This window comes from Vicia villosa, unplaced genomic scaffold (genome assembly GCF_029867415.1).
Source record: "Vicia villosa cultivar HV-30 ecotype Madison, WI unplaced genomic scaffold, Vvil1.0 ctg.001667F_1_1, whole genome shotgun sequence".
NCBI lineage: Eukaryota > Viridiplantae > Streptophyta > Magnoliopsida > Fabales > Fabaceae > Vicia > Vicia villosa.
Window position 1 is genome coordinate 70,935 of NW_026705692.1, and position 21,469 is coordinate 92,403.

Genomic DNA, 21,469 nt, shown 5'->3' on the forward strand with positions numbered 1-21,469 from the left:
ACTGGGGATAAGATAAAAAAATACACCATCTTCCACTGAGGGCGAGCTACCAACGTTCCACTGGAGGTAGAAAAATCAATACATCCTCATAGGACTACCCCGAGCTTCCATCGCTAGTTATCAGGAGATGGTGAAGGAACTCGTGCACCAATTTGTAGATAATTGACACATGAAGATGTTCACTACCATCATGTTTTACAAATGAGGGAATACCTTTCCAATTTTAGTAAAGATACTATAAAGGTCATCCACCTAAACCAATAAATGTTCATGGAAGCGTTATATAATGGTCTTAATGTAGGGAATTTCAACGAGTATCTTGCCCAAAGGCTAACATATTCTTTAGTAAAGGTGGTCACAAGGGTCGAATGCTACATAAAGAGAGAAGAGAGCAACATTGAGAAAAAGGCATGAGGTTTAAGAAAGCACATGCCTATCTTTGAAGGTTTGCAGCACCCATAGAAGAGAAACTACACCTTGCCCATTAAGGACAAAACTTCATTCAAGCAAGCAGGAAAAATGGGGGAGAGCTTCACGTCCTTGAACACTCATCGTGAACATATCTAGCAAGAGATTCTCCACTTGGATAATATCCATGTGCCTCCATCCCCAAAGGCGGACTCTATGGGTCACAAACTAGGTAGATGATGTAAGTTCCATAAAGTTAAAGGACAACACACATGAGACTGCTACCAAATCAGGAAGGATATTGAGAGGCTGATCCATGAAGAACACCTTACTATGTCAAAGGCGACTAATGACAGTCTATCAATACGTAAAATTGGCAAGTAATTTCGACAAAATAATAAGAAAAAGTCAAGAAAATGTGTGGAAGAATTTAACAGAGTTGCAAAAGAGTGAGAAATGGACTTAGTGAGAAATTGAAGAAAAATGTTAGAAAATAACTAAGTTTTCTTCTAGAATTCTCACGCCTGCGATGTTGACATCGTGGGTGCGATGATGTCACATTGTGGTCGCAATGAAGTGATGTAATTGAGATCAAATGTATATACCGTAAGCGTGTAAAAATAACAATGTAACTATTTCATTCCAATTTTATTTTACAATAAACGTTGCTACCAATAAGAGAAGGATGGCTAGCCCAGAAGGGAAATCACCTTCTTATCTTTGAGCATCTAGTTCAACCGAATTTGCTCCCCCAAAACATGCAGAGGGATGTGGAAATGCTTCACTTGCAACAAAGCCTTCTTGAAGGACTCCGAAACAACAATGAAACTAATAGTAGAGCACTCAGTTAAACGTTGAGCCAAGGAAGCATTCTCAAGATATAGAGCTTATAAATATCTTTGAACCACGAAATAGGATGATTGAGTATATGTTAAAGTAGCATGGGTAGAATCTAAAGATTTGTTCTTCCTCAATGCACCTGTTAGCTGAAGATTTCGACACAATATTAATGATCTTCGAGGTCACCTGTTTCAAAGAAAGAATGGCCTTTAATTGGCTATTTCTAGAGTTAATATGTGTTAGGAGCTTTTTCTAAGTCCAAGTAAGTGAGTTCTCTTCGAAGCCTAAGGAATAAAGACTTAGGATATTCTGACATATTTCAGTAACACGTTGCTTCACGTCGAAGCATTTCGAGCGGGGAGATTCGAATTTTGAGAGCGTTTCATTTGAAATCAAAAAGACACGTGGAACTCCAGGGATTCGAAGCGCATGCAAAAGGGGCAACGTGGCATCTCATTAGAGTAAGACCGTTAGGGTCAAATTTGTATAAATAAGGGTCTTAGTAGTAGGATCCACGGGTGTTCATTTTGTACAAATCACTCACAAATCACTCATGTATCAAGCGTAAGAGAAAGAGTTTTCGCTGAGAAATATACGTGTAACACCGTTGTATTTTCAATATTTATCTTTTGTTTTATAAACACAAAGTCATTTAAATACCTTTACATTTTCTGTCGAATCATTTATGCTTACAGCCCAGTCATTTCAAATTACTTTCTGCAATTTCTTTCGTTGCATTATGTTTTACATTATTTTACATCAAGTCATAGATTAGGATATTTTCTTTAAAAGCAAAACCCAGAAGCATGAATTCAACTATCATAAAAGGCACCTTTTCAACACATGTTCTAGGATCAATCTAGTCGATCCTGCGAGTAACCAAAGTATATTTGATAATTTGGAAGACTATCGGTTGTTTACCGGAAATCATCGTAAACACCATCCCTCACCAAAATAGTTACTTGGTCGACAGGAGAGCCATGAAGATTAAGGGGGCTCAAAGCATCATCTACCCCGGGGAGAGTAGCAGAAGCTTTATGTATTTATTGCAGGTACGTGTCCTGCTAGAGCGTAAATCTGGAACATGTTCCTCTAGCCACTGCTTCTGTATGCGTTACTGGTGGGACATAAAAATGTCTCATTGGTCGGACCCATCGATGGCCAGAAAGATAGATGTACGTCGAGTATAATGCGCCAAAGTAGAAATTTCTACCTCAAGAGCATGCACGACTAGGTTGTCAAAGTAATAATAGTCTTCCTCTAAAAGAGAGCTCTGGCGTTGTTTAGAAGGGCGAGGGCCCGACCCCGTCAACTGCGCAATAATCGAGGGGACCCAACGTAAGAAACGACCATTAGGGATCATTAATAACAATAACATTCATATATGGTTCTGGGGGTAAATTTGCATCGACCACCTCTGAATCAATTGAAAGGTCAGCCATAGTTTTTGCTGACCAGATTCCACGCCTTAAAAGAATGAGCACCTACTCATCGCTTCGAGCGTTTATATGAAGTTTCATCCCGGGGAGTAAAGTCCTTGGGGTAATCCAACTCTTTGACAAAACCCATCAATTATTTCTTCAAATACAAGTCCTTCTGGGAAAGGTCATCCCTTTTGTAGACTTACAATCCATTCCACATCAGAAAATGACTCTCATTCTAGTATTGGGGGTATAAGTTAGTGCATCTAACTCTCACTCCATCTTCGACAGAGAACACCGTTGAATGAGCCTATGGGAATCGTTTTTTCTAACGCTTTAAGTTATCTGAAAAAGTCCTGAAGCCACTAACAGCTGGCACCAGGTGAATCAAACTACGACCACGTGTTTGAGTCGCAGAACCACATTGAACTTTGAACAGGTGAAAAAAAAGGGTCAGATAAGGTTTCCCATTTAGATACTTGCTCTAGTAGTGGAAGATTTTCACATAAGCCTAACTCAAAAGGTGAAGCAGCGATGGTGCAACCATCAAATGTTTCATGACTTCCATTTTGAAGCCATTGAATGTTGTTGGAAAATTAGAACCGAGAAAATGCATTCTTTAAGCATTTCCTGAAAATCCTCTCTAGAAATTGAACTCACGACCTTTATACATTACTTGTCGGCTAAGTTAAAATCAAGAGATAAAGTAGTGCATTTTTTAAAACGTTCTTAGTTACCTCGGTAAAATTGAAGTAAAACCTCGGTAAAATTGAAGTAAAACCTATTTTTCAAATTACCCTTCAATAAATCTTCTAAATTACCTCTAAAAGTGACTTTAAATTATCCTAATTGTGTTGGACGCCGATATCGGTACACCTATCAATTAAGTACCGAATAGAATCTAACTCAAATTTTAAATTGTTGCGTCGAATTCATTTGTTAACAAATTCCTACTATTATTAGTGTAGCCAAAAACAATCTACATTCATCATATGTCTATTTACTTTAGAAAAATGTTTATGTAATACATCAAACAAAAAGAATAAAAATAAAAACAACACGCTATTTTGCCGTAGGACATTCTAATGACAGCTGTTATCTTACATTGTAGAGTGACTCTAAATCTTCACAATTTTTTTCCATGACATGTCAAACAAAATGTTTTTTTTCTGTGACATCATTTAAGAAATAAAAGACTTTAACAAGTCTAATGTTGAGTTCAGATGCACCAATCAACATCAACGTATATTTGACAAATCCACCAAAAAAAATTAAAATAAGTGGTACATTCATTAATAGATAATGTACTAATTAATTATTGTTTTACGTGTAACAGTAAATTTCCTCAGTAATCAAATTAAATTATCTTAATTACATGCATAGTATTTAGACACATTAATTATATGTTGAGTATGAACAATTTAGAAAAGATATAAATTCATGATAACACAAATTTTTACATTTGTGGGCAATAAACAACCAACAAAGTTATCTTCTATCCCACGTTTCTTTCTCTCCCAAAAACATCAATATTTTCTGTCTTTTTTTTCTGTCTTTCACTTTTTAGATTCTTCTCAATTCAGTTACTGAAAATGGAAAATGTTTCAGTTATGTATAAGGAAGAAGATCAAATGAATTTGCCACCTGGGTTTAGGTTTCATCCAACTGATGAAGAGCTTATAAGTCATTATCTTTATAGAAAGGTAACTGACTTTAATTTTTCTTCTAGTGCTATTGGAGAGGTTGATTTGAACAAATTTGAGCCTTGGGATTTGCCATGTAAGTTATAAATTTTGAGTTTTGAGTTCAACTTTGGTGTTTTAATTTTATATGATTTAATATTCTTCCATCTGATGAGTCTCGTAATTGTTACATAATTAAAAATACAGACACGTTGACACCGATAATAATTTTAAAAAATGATAAATATTTAAATGTAATCAGATGTATCAGTGTCGGAATCTGGACACATTTGATCAGAAGTGTCATTGATTTGGTTAATTTTGTTGTAGGGAAAGCAAAAATGGGTGAAAAGGAGTGGTATTTTTTCTGTGTGAGAGATAGAAAGTATCCAACAGGTTTGAGGACTAATAGAGCGACTGGAGGTGGATATTGGAAGGCAACTGGAAAAGATAAGGAGATTGACAGAGGAAAATCTCTTGTTGGAATGAAGAAAACTCTTGTTTTCTACAAAGGAAGAGCACCTAAAGGGGAAAAGACGAATTGGGTCATGCATGAATATAGACTTGAGGGTAAATTATCTGTTATCAACCTCCCTAAAACTGCAAAGGTAACTTCTATGTTCCAAAACTACATACCTTTTATTTTATCTCAATTTTAAATAAAGTCTTGTGATCCTAATTTGAGTTGCAATGTAAGAGTAACATGACTGCAATTGAGGTTGCAATATTCTACAATATTAATGATCACTGTAAAAACGGCCGCGACAAAATAATACCTAGGATGCTTATAATGTTATTTTCCGTTTTAATGCTAAGAAAAAACATCACAAATGAAAATCTACCAGACACTAAATTTTCAGAATCAGAATACAAAAGTACAAATTCCAGAAAATATTCTTTAAAAATGTGGTGATTAATTCACACCACAGCAACCATAATCACCAACACAGTACATGTATCAGTCAAAATCGTGAAAGTCTTTATTGCAACTACGTCATTTAAAATCTTGGCCCTTGTGAAGACTGTTATATAAAAGGTTGTTTGTGAATTTTTATTCATCAATAATTTATATAATACTATATTTTGTTTTATAAGATTTGTCTGAAACGTGACAACGTCCAAATCAGACATGACATCGATACATGTAATTTCACTCAATTTAATTTATTTTGTAAAATCATCATCAGTATCGTCGTATCTTCGTATCAGTGTCATGTTCTGTGTATGTTGTACATGTTTTCTTAGTTGCTAATTGGTTTTGGTCTTTTCGATGCAGAATGAATGGGTGATTTGCAGAATATTTCAGAAGAGTCTATCTGACAAAAAGACATGTGATCTTTCTTCTGGGATAATGAGGTTAGAATCTTTTCGAAATGAAATGAATTCTTCTATTCTTCCACCTTATTCCAATAACAAAATCGGTTCGCCTTACGTGTCCTGCTTCTCCAATCCAATTGAAAGAAACCAAGTTACAACCTTTGATTCCTTTACCAACAACCCTTTTGAGGTTCCAAAAAACACACTTTCCATTGGTTCATTTTACTCTACTCAAGAACTTCAAACTACATCAAATTTTCCATTACATGGTTCTGTTTCAACTGCACCAATTGATCTATCTACCTTGTGGAACTATTAAACTCAAGATAAAAGAGTTACATCAGAGATTTTGAACAATAGTGAAGCATATATTTTGTACTATGTGAATTATTATTATGGTGATGTATTGGTTGCTATGGTTTACATGAGAATTATTATTTTGTGTGAGTTTGGATTTATTAGAAAGTGACATGATTGGATTTTTTGTGTGGATTCTATGACAACTATATAGAGAGTGACATTTATATATTCTGAATTGTAAATTATTGATTGTGGGGGCTGAATCATGTACGGTAAGCATTGAAAATGTCTCAAATTTTCTATGGATTTTTCTAAGTCTCTCTCATGATAACATGTGCATGCTCATTCTATTACATAGACAAGAATCTATAAACAAAGTAAATAAAATAAGTTATCTGCATTTCCCTTGGTACGTACGAATATGAGGATCCAGAATTCAACACAGATCTTTGCAAGAAAAATAAAATTATTTTGCGTTTTAAAAATTTTCTAAAAAAGAGGTAACAGTTGAATGAAGAAAAATCAAATGAGAAGAAAGAAATTGTCGATTAAAGGAAGAAGAAAACATGATGGAACTTATTGCTTGTAACACAAGCTAACTTTCCTACTTAACTCAAACCATCTATAACTAACTGAAAATTGACAAGTTTAAGTAAGGATTCTAGCCATTTGACCCCATTAACAATTGTAAGTTTGATTAACAATACATTCTCTTTCTCAATAATTTAGTTTTTTAATATGGTATTAAACTCAAACCTTTGATTAATTCCTTATCACTACACAATGACAATGAAAGAAATGGATTTTAGGGAAAATGTGAATTAAAATTTACAAAAATAAAAGGGAAGAAGAAGATGATTTTCTGCAGAGTTTCTCTCTGGCCACAAACTATGAAAAACTTTGTATTCACTTGCAATTGCAAATTCTGTAAATACTCAACTTGTTACAAAATAGGGATTACTCCCTCTATTTTATAGTTTTAGGTTGCTTTCTCCCTAAGGCAAAGCCCAAAACATAAAAGCCCAAAATACATATTTTATGCCTAAGTCGAAATACTGTGTGAAGCTAACTGCTTCGACACTTCGACAACTACATACAACTAGATAAACTAATCTTTTCGACATGCCTTATGTCAAGGACCATCCTGTTTCGACACAAGGAATTACAATTTAACACACCACCTAATTCATTGTGTCTAAGCATCTACATTCATCATAGCTCTTAGTCTTCTGAATACTTCGACTTGTACACCCTTCATCATGATATCTGCAATCTCATTTTGATATGCTTGCTTCTGCCATGTGCTATCAGATTCTTCGCCAGATTGATAGTTGACATGTTGTCGATCTTCATGGTAATTGCTCCATGATCTTTTGCTATAATCTCTTCGACCAAATTCACCATCCATGTTGCTTGACATGCACAGAGGGAAGTAATTATGTCCTCTACTTCACATGATGATAGCGTCACTACTGGTTCTTTACTCGAACTCCAAGCAACTGGTGCTCCACCTAGCATAAACACATAACCAGCTGTGGATTTTCGATCCTCAACATCACTACGCCAACTTGAGTCGGTTTAATCCACAAACTTACATTATTTTTCCTTATCAGTTGCAGGAAACAAAATGTCATAGTCGTGAGTTTCTTTCAGATACCTTAGTATCCTCTTCATCGCTGCAAGATGTGATACCTTTGGCTTTTGCATGAATCTACTCACCATACCTACACTGTATGCTAAGTCAGGCCTTGTGTGACAAAGATATCTCAATGACCCAATAAGTCTTCTGTACTGGGTTGGATTGACATCATCTTCATCTGATTATTTCGACAGTTGCAGTCTTGGTTTTGTAGATATCGAAGTTGAGTTGCATTTTCCCATCTCAAATATTTTGAGAATTTCACTAGCATATGTTCTTTGATGCATCATCGAGCCTCTACTACTCTTGTAGAATTTGATGCCAAGAATGTATGAAATGTCCCCCAAATCAAACATTTTGATTTCCTTGTTAAGATCACCTTTGAAGTCTTCGATCTCTTTCTTGTAGCTACCCGTTATCAAAAAGTCACTGACATAGAGACATAGTATAAGAAATTCACTCTTTCTTGTTCTTACATATACTCCATGCTCAATTGTGCACATCACAAATTTCTTCTCCCTTAGGAAACTATCGATTTTTTTATTCCAAACTCTTGGAGCTTACTTAAGTTCATACAGGGCTTCATGCAGCTTGTACACCTTTCTCTCTTTGCCACATTTCACAAACTCAACTGACTGTGCAACATAAACTTCTTCGTCTAAGGTTCCATTAAGGAAAACACACTTACCATACATCTGACACATGTACCAATTGTTCATGTTCCCCAAATCAACAACCTACCTGATTTTTTCGATCTTGGCAACAGGTGCAAAAATTTCATTGAAGTTGATTCCTTCCTTCTAAAGAAATCCTTTCGCCACAAGCCTTTCTTTGTGTCGAGTTACTTCCACTTTGGGATTACACTTCATCTTGTATACCCACTTCACATTAATTGCCTTCTTGCCTTGAGGTAATTCGAAAAGTGACCAAGTGTTGTTATCTTCGATGGACTTCAGTTTCTCATTCATTGTTTTTATCCACTTAGAATCCTTCAATGCCTTAGGTGAATTGACAGGTCCGTAATCTGCGTAGAAAGCATAATGTACCACCTCACCTTCATCATCGACCACATCATCTGATGTAATCACATATTCTTGCAACCTTGCAGGCATGTGTCTTATTCTCTAAGGTTTGGTTGGGCTTACATCACTTCTAACTTCTTCTTGTTGAAATTTTACTCTTTTGACTTCAGTGCCTGGTTCTTCACATAAGATTCACTGAATCCTTATTGACATTCTGAGTCCAATCCCATTCCTTAAGCTCATATATGACTGCGTCCATGCTGATCACTACTTGCTTGTTTACTAGGTCGAACAACTTATATCCTCCATTCTAATGATATCTTATAAGGATCATTTGACTCAACTTGTCATCAAGTTTTCTTCTCAACTGATATGGCACATGTCTATGTGTCATAGATCCAAATACCTTTAAATGACTCAAGCTAGGCTTCACACCAGAACAACATTCTTTTGGCGTAATTCCTTCTAGCTTCTTCGTCGAACATCTATTCAAAATGTATGTTGCTGTTGACACGGTTTTGTAACACCTGTAATGCGATTAATTATTTAATTTAGTTAATTTTGAGTATTTATCGTGTATTGTCGCGTTTTGAGTTCTCAGGTCGGGTATTTTAACTAAGTAGCCGGTCGAGTTCTAATTGTATTATTTAGTATTTTTAATATCATAAATATTACCAATGTGAGTATTAGTCATTTAAGAGATAAGCTGCTAACTAAAATAAATTAGTTAAGTTAAGCATAGAAAGATATTAGGAGGTGTATATTGTTTTTATGTGGGCTAGCTTGATTGGGAGGTGATTGTACGGGAGAAAACATTAAGCCCATTTCAAATTGTGAAACAAAGTAGAGGTAGTGTTGTACCATTAGGTTGTAGCAGAGAAAGAAAAGAGAACAAAACAGAGGCATAGAAACAAAAGAGGGTTTTTGGAGAGTAGCAGAAAAGTCACGTAGAGGTAAATTGGGAGATATCTCACCCTAATACGATGATTTTTATGATTTTTAACTCTAATATATCGTTTATCATAACTTTATTTATATTGTTAGATATCTCACCCTTTTTGTTGGTCGTTGCCTTTATATTGGTAACGTGCAGGTGATAGTTGTGAGTGAACACTTATTCGTCATGAGTTCGAGTCGGTTGTCGCTCTGATACGTAGCACTCGGGGGGGACAAACACATGCTTTTATGATTATTTCTTTTGCTAAATTTTGAATATCGTTTTGCATTTAAATCGTTACTTTTGAGGTTGTTTTGCGATGAACGAAGATGTTATGACTTTATTTTGGATTTTTGGAAGTTTGTGACTCTGATGCGTGATTTTTAATATTGATGAATGGTTTTAAAAGACTAAACCATTTGCTATAAGTTTGTCCGTTTTAATAAGGTGTTATGTATCTATCTTGAAGGCGTGTATGCAATCAGTGATTTAAGTCAAAGATATGATATCCCATGTAATATTTTGAAAATTTCATACTCTGATTTTCATATAATTATCGAGTAGAAATGGGGTGTTACATTAGTGGTATCAGAGCAGGTCAGTCCATCCAGCCAAGTTGTCGTGTCGTAATTTGTTTAACAATTGATTATTGTAAAATAGTTTTAACTATTGTTTGTGTTGTAGTGATAAGTTGAGATGGTTGGAAAGAATGATGATGCTATTGTTGTTGCATTGGAGGCTATGGCTCAGGCATTGGAACATCAACCGAACATCGGCTAGAATGTTAGATCTCGCAGTTTCACTACCTTTCAGAGAGAGAATCCATCTGTCTTCAATGGTATGTATGATCCTGATTGCGCATTGACCTGGTTAAAGGAGATTAAGAGAATCTTCCACGTGATGGATTGCATTTCTGAGCAAAAGGCTCGCTATAGGACTCACATGCTGGTAGTAAAAGTTGATGAGTGGTGGCTAAAGACTCGTCAGAGGTTTGAAACTACTGGTGAAGAGATTACTTGGGCTGTGTTCCGTAGGGAGTTCCTGAGAAAGTATTATCCTGAGGATGTTTGTGGCAACAAAGAAATTGAGTTCCTTAAGCTGAAACAAGGAAGTATGTTGGTTATTGTTTATGCTGCGAAGTTTGGCGAGCTGGCTAAGTTCTATCAGCATTATGATGGACCAACTGATGAATTTTTGAAGTGAATTAAGTTTGAAAAAGGGTTGCACCCAAAAATCAAGAAGGGTGTTGGTTACCAGAAGATTCGTGTCTTCGCGGATTTGGTTGATAGCTGTCGAATCTATGAGGAGGACAAAAATGCTCATTATAAGGCTATTAGTGAGAAGTAGGGGTGATCAAATCCAAACCAACCCAATAGAAAACCGCAAACCAAACCAAACCAAACCGAAACCGCAAAAAACCGCATTTGGTTTGGATTAGTTTGGGTCATCTTTTAACAAAACCGCATGGTTCGGTTTGGTTTGCGGTTTGTATTTTATAAACCGAACCAAACCGAATCAAACCGCATTATGTTACAACCTAACTTTTACTTAACTCACATCCAACCCAAATTTAAATCTATAATACCTTAACCTTATGATTACGAACAATTTTCTCATCCTTACACATGATTTTAGTCCCGATCTTCTCAAATCTATAATAGCATTATCGCGTCTTCTTTGCCACATACATCTTCCCTCTTTTTCTATAATCTCTACTCTCTTATATTCTTTCTTTTTCACCTTCTCATTTTTAGGCAAATGTTCCCTATTTCAGTTTCGTTTTTATCGCACATCTTCTTCTCTAATCTCTCAACTCTTTTGTTTTTTCTTTTTCACCTTCACTAATCTCTCGTATCTTCTATTTTTTTGTTTCATTCTAATAATTTTTATATTGTTTTATACTATTATTTTATGTTTATTATTCCACTTTTGTCTAATTTAATTTTTACATATTAAATAGAAAGTTATTGTCAAAATATGACGGGTTTTGTTGTTATTTAATAGTGTATGAATGTCTAAATACAAAGTTATGTTATCATCTATATGTATATGAATGGTTCAATAAAATATTTCTAAAAAACCGAACCAACCGCACCGAACCAAACCGCATTAGGTTGGTTTGGTTTGGTTCGGATTTTTTTTAAAAGCCAACCGAACCAAACCAAACCGCACGATTTTTTCTCTTGCGGTTCGGATGATTTTTTTCGTCAAAACCGCCCAAACCGCACCGCGATCACCCCTAGTGAGAAGCGAGGTAAGAACCACCAGAATCGTGGCAAGCCTTATGATGCTTCAACTGGCAAGGGTAAACAGAAAACTGCACAGGGTTAGAGGACTAGTGGGGGAGATGCTCCTGCTAGTTTTGTATGCTTCAAATATGGGAAACCTGGTCACAAAAGTAATATGTGTAATGCTGAGGTGCAAAGGTGTTTTCGTTGCGGGAAGACTGGACATATGGCTCCTAATTGCAAGCATAAGGAAGTTATATGTTTCAATTATGGTGAAGAGGGGAATATCAGTGCTCAGTGTCAGAAACCGAAGAATGCGCCAGGCAGTGGGAAGGTGTTTGCTTTAGTTGGGATTCAAATAGCTAGTGAGGACTGACTCATTAGAGGTACATGCTTCATTAATAGTAATCCTTTAATTATTATTGATGCTGGTGTTACTCATTTTTTTATTGCTTCTAATTAAGTTGAAAAATTAAATATTGTGTTGTCTTCTATGAATGAAGAGATGGTAGTCGATCTTCCAGCTAAGGGGTCACTGACTACTTCTCTTGAGTGTTTAAAGTTTCCTTTGTCGATCTTCGACAGAGACTTTGTTGTTGATCTGGTTTTTTTACCTTTAAGAGGATTAGATGTAATCTTAGGTATGAACTGGTTAAAGCATAATGTTCATATTAACGGTTATGACAAGTCGGCGAGGTTTTCTACTCCAGGAGAAGAAGCTAATTTGTTATCAGGTAGACAGTTGCGGCAGTTGATGCAAGAAGAGGAAACTCAGATGTTCTCGTTGATGGCAACATTATCAGTGGAGAATCGAGCTGTAATTGAAGAATTGCAAGTGGTGCGAGATTTTCCTAAAGTTTTCCCTGATGAAATTCCTGATGTACCATTTGAAAGAGAATTTGAATTTACAATTGATCTTGTACCTGGTACCAGACCTGTTTCTATGGCACCATATAGGATGTCAGCGTCTGAATTGGCAGAGTTAAAGAAACAATTGGAAGACTTGCTTGAGAAGAAATTTGTGCGACCAAGTGTATCACCATGGGGAGCTTCAGTGATGTTAGTAAAGAATAAGGATGGAAGTGTGAGGTTGTGTGTTGACTATAGACAGCTGAATAAAGTAACTAATAAGAACAAGTATCCACTTCCGAGAATAGATGACTTGATGGATCAATTGATGGATGCTCATGTATTCAGTAAGATTGATTTGAGGTTAGATTACCATCAGATAAAAGTGAAGGATGAAGATATTCAGAAGACGGCTTTCAGAACATGATATGGGCATTATGAGTATTCGGTGATGCCTTTCAGTGTTACCAATGCACCGAGAGTATTTATGGAGTATATGAATCAGATCTTTCACACTTATTTGGACCAGTTTGTAGTGGTATTCATTGATGACATTTTGATTTATTCTAGTCGAAAGAAGAACATGCAAAGCATTTGAAAATAGTATTGCAAGTGTTGAAAGAAAGGAAATTGTATGTGAAGCTATCCATGTGCGAATTTTGGCTAAAAGAGGTAAGTTTTCTTGGGCATGTCATTTCAAGTAACGGAATTGTTGTGGATCCATCTAAAATAAATGTTGTGTTGCAATGGGAAACTCCAAAGTCGGCTACCGAGATTAGAATCTTTTTGGGGTTAGCTGGTTACTATAGAAGGTTTATTGAAGGGTTTTCTAAATTGGAACTCCCATTGACTAAGTTCACTTGTAAGGGTAAGGCTTTTGTGTGGGATGTTCGATGCAAAGAGATTTTTACCGAATTGAAGAAAAGGTTGACGACGACTCTGGTGTTGACATTACCTAACCCATGAGAATATTTTGTGGTATATTGTGACGCTTCTAAGATAGTTTTAGGAGGTGTGCTTATGCATAATGATAAAGTAGTTGCTTATACGTCAAGGCAGTTGAGAAATCATGAAAAGAATTATCCTACGCACAATTTAGAACTTACTGCAGTTGTGTTTGTGTTGAAGATTTAGAGGCATTATCTTTATGGTTCTATATTTGAAGTATTTAGCGACCATAAGAGTTTAAAGTATCAATTTGATCAGAAGGAAGTGAATATGAGACAACGAAGGTGGTTAGAGTTATTAAAAGTCTATGATTTCAGTTTGAATTATCATCCAGGAAAAGCTAATGTTGTAGCTGATGCTTTAAGCCGGAAGACCTTGCATATGTCAGCAATGATGGTTAAGGAGCTAGAGTTAATTGAGCAGTTCAGAGATATGAGCTTGGTTTGCGAAGTGACACCGCAATGTGTAATGTTGGGTATGTTAAAGATTAACAATGAATTTCTGAATAGTATTAGAGAAGCTCAGAAGCTCGATGTGAAGTTGGTAGATTCGATGGTTTGAATTGATTATTTTGAGAATAATGATTTCAAGTTGGATGCACAAGGTGTGTTAAGATTTCGCAATTGAAATTGTGTCCCCGGTGATATAGAAATGAAGAAGACGATTCTTGAGGAGAGTCACAGAAGTAATTTAAGTATTCATCTGGGAGCTACTAAAATGTATCAAGACTTGAAGAATTTGTTTTGGTGGCCCGGGATGAAACGTGATGTGGCACAGTTTGTTTATGCATGTTTGACTTGTCAGAAATCGAACGTTGAACACCACAAGCCTGCAGGATTGATGCAACCGTTAGAAGTTCCGGAATGGAAGTGGGGTAGCATTTCAATGGACTTTGTGACGGGATTACCTAATACTTCAAGAGGACATGATTCTATTTGGGTGATTGTCGATAGGCTTACAAAGTCGGCTCATTTTATTCCTTTTAATATCACTTATCCAATATCGAAGTTGGCGGAAATTTATACCAGTGTGGTTGTTAAGCTGCATGGTATTCCTTTGTGTATTGTGTCGGATAGAAATTTGAGGTTCACTTCTGATTTTTGGAAGAGTTTGCAAGAGGCGTTAGGTTCTAAGTTGAGGTTGAGTTCGGCGTATCATCCTCAGACAAATGGTCAGACGGACAAGACTATTCAGCCATTGGAGGATTTGTTGAGAGCATGTGTTCTTGATCAGGGAGGTTTGTGGGATACTTATCTTACGTTGATCGAGTTCACTTATAATAATTGTTACCATTCTAGCATTGGAATGGCAACTTTTGAAGCGTTGTATGGTCGGAGATGTAGAACTCCTCTGTGTTGGCATGAATCTGGAGAAAGTGTAGTACTTGGACCGAAAATTGTTCGAGAAACTACTGAGAAGGTGAAATTGATTCGAGAGAAGATGAAAACTTCGCAAAGTAGACAGAAGAGTTATCATGATAAGCGAAGGAAGGATTTGGAATTTCAAGCGGGTGATCAAGTGTTTTTGAGAGTCACGCATGTATCAAATTTTGGTCAGAGTTGGTAATGTGGCATATAGAGTGAAGTTACCGCCTAATCTTTCGAATTTCCATGACGTGTTTCATGTGTCGCAACTCCGGAAGTATATTCCTGACTTATTTCATGTGATTCATAAGAATGATGTGCAAGTATGGGATAATCTCACGGTGGAGACGATGCTGGTACAAATTTTGGATCATGAAAAATATATGCTTAGAGGCAAAGAGATTGCATTTAGTAAAAATAGTTTGGTCGGGAGCTGTTGGAGAAAGCATGACTTGGGAGTTGGAGAGCAAGATGCGGGAATCCTCTCCCGAGTTGTTTGAATCAGGTAAATTTTAGAGGACAAAAATATTCTAAGTGGGGGAGAGTTGTAACACCCGTAATGCGATTAATTATTTAATTTAGTTAATTTTGAGTATTTATCGTGTATTATCACGTTTTGAGTTGTCGGGTCGGGTATTTTAACTGAGTAATCGGTCGAATTCTAATAGTATTATTTAGTATTTTTAGTATTAGAAATATTACCGATGTGAGTATTAGAAATTTAAGAGATAAGCTGCTAATTAAAATAAATTAGTTAAGTTAAGCATAGAAAGATACTAGGAGGTGTATATTGTTTTTATGTGCGCTAGATTGATTGGGAGGTGACTGTACGGGAGAAAAATATTAAGCTCATTTCAAATTGTGAAACAAAGTAGAGGTAGTGGTGTACCATTAGGTTGTAGCAAAAAAAGAAAATGGAACAAAACAGAGGCATAGAAACAGAAGAGGGTTTTTAGAGAGTAGCAGAAAAGTCACGTAAAGACAAATTAGGAGATTTCGATCGTAACCGAATTTAGAGAAACCTTCGATCCAAAGGTAAGGGGTGGGGTTCTTGCTCTATAAATAGGGATATGATGAACCGTATGTGGGGTTTGGGTTCAAAATTGTTTCCCTATATTTGTGTAAATTTTAGTGTTACTGTGATGTGATTTCTTGGAAAATTTGCATGATGAAATTGTTGTTGTGTCGAGTTGTGATTTTGTGAATGAAAATTGTTTATGGTTAATTGAATCGAAGATGGTATGAATGTTAATTTCTATGGTGTTGAAAATTTATGAATATGTGAAGTCTGGAAAGTAATCGAATTGGGAATGTAGGTCTAGAAGAACAAAGGGGGAAGAGAGAAAACATTTTGTGTGGCAGGGGCCATATGGCTTAGGGGCGGGCGCCCCATATAGTGGGATGGGGGCCGCCAAAATGGGCAAGGGGCGGATCCCACAAGTATAGGGTGTTGCACCCCAAAATTTGCCCATTTATTTATACCCATTTGGCTTTCATACCCCATTCATGTGCACACTTCATCTAGGTCATCCATCCATTACTTTCATCCATATCATGGTTATTGTTCATAAATTGACAAGGAAAAGAGCTTCTGCTGAAAAAATTCTTGATAAAAAAAAAGAGAAGATTTGAAGTCTGATTGTATGGCATCATTCCCATTGAAGTCCTCCTAAAATCAGGGTTTCATCATCTCCAAGTCAAAGCTTTGATTAAAAGATACAATCCTCAAGTTCATCAGGCTTTCCAAGTTAGGGTTTTGAACAAAGTCAACCCTGTTGACTTTTGGTCAACATTTAATCAAAAGATGATTTTTGAGTATGAAAATATGGTTGCCTTGAAGAAATATTCAGTGGATTTATGTTGATAATGAGATCGAAAATTGATTAATCTGAAAAATCCATCTGAAATTGGAAAAGTCAAACGGTTGACTTTTTAGTCAAAATCTCATATTGTTGACTTTTGGTGGATATTAGTCAAGAAAGATTATTGAAAATCATTAAAATCAAGTTTTGATTGAAAATTGCCATTTTGGGAAAGTTAGTTAAATTGAGAAGTTTCCAAAAAGAGAAAGCTCTACACTTGGGAAAATTTGGAGAAAAGTTGAGGTTTGTTTAGCAGCTGGCTTTGCGCTCAGTTTTCACATGGTTGTGGGCAATATTTTGAAAACTCTAAAAACAGCAAAGTTGTCCAGCTAATGGTAACCTACAAAATTGTAGTTGGAAGGTTCTTCATTTAAACTTTTTATCAAAGGATATGTGAAGCGAAAGTTGAGGATTCAATGTTGATTAAGTTTCCAACACTTAAAGAAAATCCAGAAGTTTGAAACTGAATGAATGCATGGCTTTGAGGGGAATTTGTATAATGATCCAAGTTTCAATTGGAGAAGTTATCGAAATAAGAATTGCTCTATCCCATCTCCTCTTTCAATTGATGCCCTGATCATATCATTTGGCCGAGGGAGTCATAAGATGTAAGGCTCCAAAGTGGTGTATTTGGAATGGCGTCATGGCTGGCATCGGGCAAGGACTAGAACGCAAGGGCCTGTTTCTCAGGAATTCCGAATGAGTTACAAGTATCTTCTCCAAATCATTCCAATGCAAAACTTGTTCTATCACGCATTATCTTTATCATGAATCCAAGAAACAATTATTTGAGAGTGTGGACAACCAGTTAGAGAGTCTCAAAGAGTGCCACTCAAAGTAGCTAGCAGTGCAAGGCTGTCCCGGCGGTACGACAACGTCGAGTCAGGGGTGATCAAGTCTCTTGGAGGCTAGTTTTCACGCAACTAAGATCTTTATCGCGAGAAATGGGCAACGTCAACTTTGTTCGCGGTTATGTAAGCTTTCATTTAAACCTAAGGGTGAGTCGAAAAGAGCGTCATGACTCGAGCTATATGGCCATAAAGTCGTTGCGAGATCATGACCGGTCTAGACATGTATGTTGCAGTCCTGTTGTTAACATATGAAGGAGATTTGTTTTGATGCAAGAGTCACAACATCACGCTTATAATATTATAATTGGCCATGCAATATTCTGAATACAAAAAGGTGAGGAAGGAGCTTACTCCAAATAGACCAAACTTGCAGACTAAGCATAAAGAGAAAAGGAACGAGCCGTGATGCACCCCACCACACCACCATACATGCTCATATAGGAACCAACTATACATCACACAAATAAGCCGCTGCAGTCACTCCACCATATATAATCCAATCTCACCTCACATTTCAAGGGGGAAGGAGTCATAATTTATTTTCTCAGTTTCAAACAACACACTCTCATCACACTCTCCTCTCTCTCTCTCTCTCTCTCTCTCTCTCTCTCTCATTCTCACCACACTCCAATTCTCCTTCATAAAAAAAACGTAATAACCATAACCAACTCTTGATTCCATATCAAGCTCTCAACACCATAACCACTTCACTGAATCTTCATCACCAACAATCATAACAAACTTTCAATTGCCATAGCCGTTTCCTTTCAACCTTGAACCCTCACATCTTCTAAATCACCATCGTATCTCTCTAAAAACTTCCAGGCTCAGATTCAATCACCAGAATCATCCATCAATCATCACCATCTTCATCGATCTTTTGCAAGTTCCACCATTATCTTCATCAAGCAGTTGTAGATACCATTCGTATCCGCATCGAGTGGAGGCTTCCCTTGCGTTTATTTCTCAAGGTTCAGCACCAGTTCATAATAATCATCATCAAGACTTAAAGCCACGAAGGAGCAGAGTTTTCTTTGAAGTTTTTTTCTTGTGAATCAAGATTTTTCAGGTAAGTGGCTAAAACTCTCTCAGTATCTTAGATAACATGCCATAGGTTCATTTGCATCTGGTGAGCTCCTCACACCGGGAGGCTGGAGCATTAGGCTCACATGTTTTTGGTGTTGTATGTGCATATGCTATGTTATAGGTTCAGATCGTTGCTTGGTTAATTTTGGCTCGTTTTCATCGCTTTGAATGAGATATTTGGATTCTATGCATAAAGGCGAGTTGATTCATTGACTTCTTGCATAGTTTGGTATATAGTAGTGGATCTAGGGTTTTGAATGTGTGTTCGGTTGTGGAGTTAGAGAAAGAATTAGATAAAATGGAGGCCAGATTTAGCATCTGTGGCGAAAACCGAGTCGAATCATGTTAGCTTCATTACTTTCTGGGTGCAATGGTGGTTCTCCGGTGGCGAAAACCGAGTCGAATCACGTTACACTTTATGAATAATAACACTATAGTATAAAATGATATACATGCAAATGAGATAAATGTGAAAAATAAAAGAGTGTTGGATTAAACGTATCTGGGCCCGAGCGCACTATTTTCTACACCCTTGTATTTGGGCCCAAGCGCTGGTTATAAAGGATTTAGTTCAATTTTTTTTACCCTCTCACCCCCCTGTTGGACAGTTCAGTTTCATTTTCAATTTTATTTTCTTTCTAACTTTTGACTCATAAACCAGTTTTAATTAAGATAAAAAATCAATAAAAATACATTTTAGGTAGTTTTATGTGTATAGATATTTTTGGTATTTTTTGTATATTTTTAGAGATTGTTTTTCTATTTTTAATAAATCCTTTCCTCACATGTGTTCATTTTACTTTTATGATTAGTATGTCTTACAAAATAATTTGGTTAAATGCTTTAGAAATAGAATTTAATTTCCATATTTTTTGTGGATTCAGTAGACTCATATATCATGATGTGTATAAAAAGTAAAAGTCTAATTCCATGTTTTGGTTAGGTTTTCATTATTTTTTCTATACCCGATTAATGTGTGTTTCTAAGTGGATAATCATGTGAGTTTGACCTATAATTTGATTGGCATTTATGCAATAGCCTTAGTTTCTTTTTGTATATACCATTAGAAGTGTTTAGAATTACCAAGACCTGGGGGGATTTTAAATCATTTTTCTTCTATTTTTACTTTAATTTTCTTTCTCATGTGTATATAAAAGACTTGTTTGGTCCCTCCTTGTAAATAATTTCATTTGAATGACTTTAGGATAGAATTGCATCATAATATTTTGCATACTTCCCTTATATATATGTAGGATTATCTTGTACATTAAAAATTCCTTTTAATTCCAATTTTAATTCAATTTTGGTTTAGGTTTAGAAACTTTGATTCATGTACATTTGAATGGTAATTAGTAGCTAGTATTGGTTGATATTTTACTTCTTGTTTAGCTATACTTTTGGGATTCATTGTGTGTAGTCTCTCTAAGGAGTATACTTGGTTAGGGACTTCATTAAGTCACCTACCTTGCTTGTTGCTTTTGCTTATCTCTCCTATTGTTTACCATGTTCCCTTAGGGCGGTGACTTCAATCTTCATTAAGATTAGTCACATAGAACAACTTAGGTTGTAGTCTATGCATGTTAACATAGGTAGAGATTCCCTTATCCTTGACCTTAGGGCCATTAGTATGTTAATACTAGGATAGTTAGAGATGTAGGTTCCCTTTGTGCATAAAAGACAAAAATAAATAAAACACAATAAAATACTTAATAAAGGTTGGAAATAATAAAAAGAAAATGGAAGCTCTCGTCTCCCTTGCTTTAGGGAATCACTTGAGTGGAAGTTCCCAACCCTAAAAAATACCAACCAAGAGTCACTCGAGTCTCGCTTTCTTAAGGGAGTCACTCGAAACGCTCGACATACTTTTCTTTTTGCTTTTAAGAGCAGGTTACTTCCACTTCATTCCAAGCTTAAGTCTTCAAATGTCGAGCAACGGAGTGTGATATAACAGTTCACTAAAAAATACCAACAAACAATAAAAAAATATAGAAAATATTGAGCAGAACTACGACGCTCTGATTCTTCTTAAGAGGATACGTAGGCATAGAGGCAACTCTAGCGAGCACAATAATTATTAAAAAACTTTAAGTTTAATCATGCATTGCATTAGTAATAGATACACCCTTTATATAGAAACAAACATAGGAGGATACCATCGAGTACGATGGGCGTGAGGGGTGCTAGCACCTTCCCCTTGCGTAACCGACTCCCGTACCCTGTTCTCTGGTCGAAAGACCTTGTTCTTGTTCGAGTTAGGTTAGCTGTTATTCCTTTTCCTCGATGGGATAAATATATTAGTGGCGACTCTGTTGTTCATTTTTCGCGGTAGCGACATAAGGCGGGCGCCCTACATGCATAAGGGACGGGGGCCTCAATTGAAAAGTAGAACCTTCCACAAATTAAGTGCCCTGTGAATTGTATATAGTATAATTTTTAGTACCCACTTGAATTGATTAAGTAGTAAAATTAGGATTGAGATGAACTAGAAGTTAGATCATTTGACATTCAGTAAGTAGTAGCAGAGGTTCAACCTTAAGTAGTAAAAAAAGTGATTAACCTTGAAAACAAAAAGAATTATTAGTAGCAAATAGTCGAGCTTAGATGGTAGCATAATTAAACTTAGTAAATTCAATATATCAGTGCAGATGAATACCAATGAGAATATTAGTAGTGCAAGTAACTAATTGTATGCCAGAAGCAGTAGCAAGTAGCAGA

General features: G+C 36.1%; 2 protein-coding genes across 2 annotated transcripts; both read left to right on the top strand.

Annotated features, from left to right (window-relative positions):
• Positions 1 to 4,114: 4,114 nt before the first annotated feature.
• LOC131636208 (NAC domain-containing protein 100-like) lies at positions 4,115 to 6,293 on the top strand. Its single transcript, XM_058906851.1, has 3 exons — positions 4,115 to 4,448; positions 4,682 to 4,959; positions 5,628 to 6,293. The coding sequence occupies exons 1-3, from the start codon at positions 4,262 to 4,264 to the stop codon at positions 5,985 to 5,987; spliced, it is 825 nt and encodes a 274-aa protein (XP_058762834.1). The 5' UTR covers positions 4,115 to 4,261; the 3' UTR covers positions 5,988 to 6,293.
• A 3,839-nt stretch (positions 6,294 to 10,132) lies between these two features.
• Positions 10,133 to 10,769, top strand: LOC131636211 (uncharacterized). Its single transcript, XM_058906854.1, has 3 exons — positions 10,133 to 10,163; positions 10,258 to 10,316; positions 10,380 to 10,769. The coding sequence occupies exons 1-3, from the start codon at positions 10,133 to 10,135 to the stop codon at positions 10,767 to 10,769; spliced, it is 480 nt and encodes a 159-aa protein (XP_058762837.1).
• The last annotated feature ends 10,700 nt before the right edge of the window (positions 10,770 to 21,469 follow it).

What these genes read in the sequence shown, in the direction of transcription:
- LOC131636208 (XM_058906851.1), top strand. Translation starts at nt 4,262, where the DNA reads ATGGAAAATGTTTCAGTTATGTATAAGGAAGAAGATCAAATGAATTTG. An exon ending in TGAGCCTTGGGATTTGCCAT is followed by an intron (nt 4,449 to 4,681) that starts GTAAGTTATAAA and finishes ATTTTGTTGTAG; the next exon opens with GGAAAGCAAAAATGGGTGAA. An exon ending in ACCTCCCTAAAACTGCAAAG is followed by an intron (nt 4,960 to 5,627) that starts GTAACTTCTATG and finishes TTTTCGATGCAG; the next exon opens with AATGAATGGGTGATTTGCAG.
- LOC131636211 (XM_058906854.1), top strand. Translation starts at nt 10,133, where the DNA reads ATGGGGTGTTACATTAGTGGTATCAGAGCAG. An exon ending in CATTAGTGGTATCAGAGCAG is followed by an intron (nt 10,164 to 10,257) that starts GTCAGTCCATCC and finishes TGTAGTGATAAG; the next exon opens with TTGAGATGGTTGGAAAGAAT. An exon ending in CATTGGAGGCTATGGCTCAG is followed by an intron (nt 10,317 to 10,379) that starts GCATTGGAACAT and finishes ACTACCTTTCAG; the next exon opens with AGAGAGAATCCATCTGTCTT.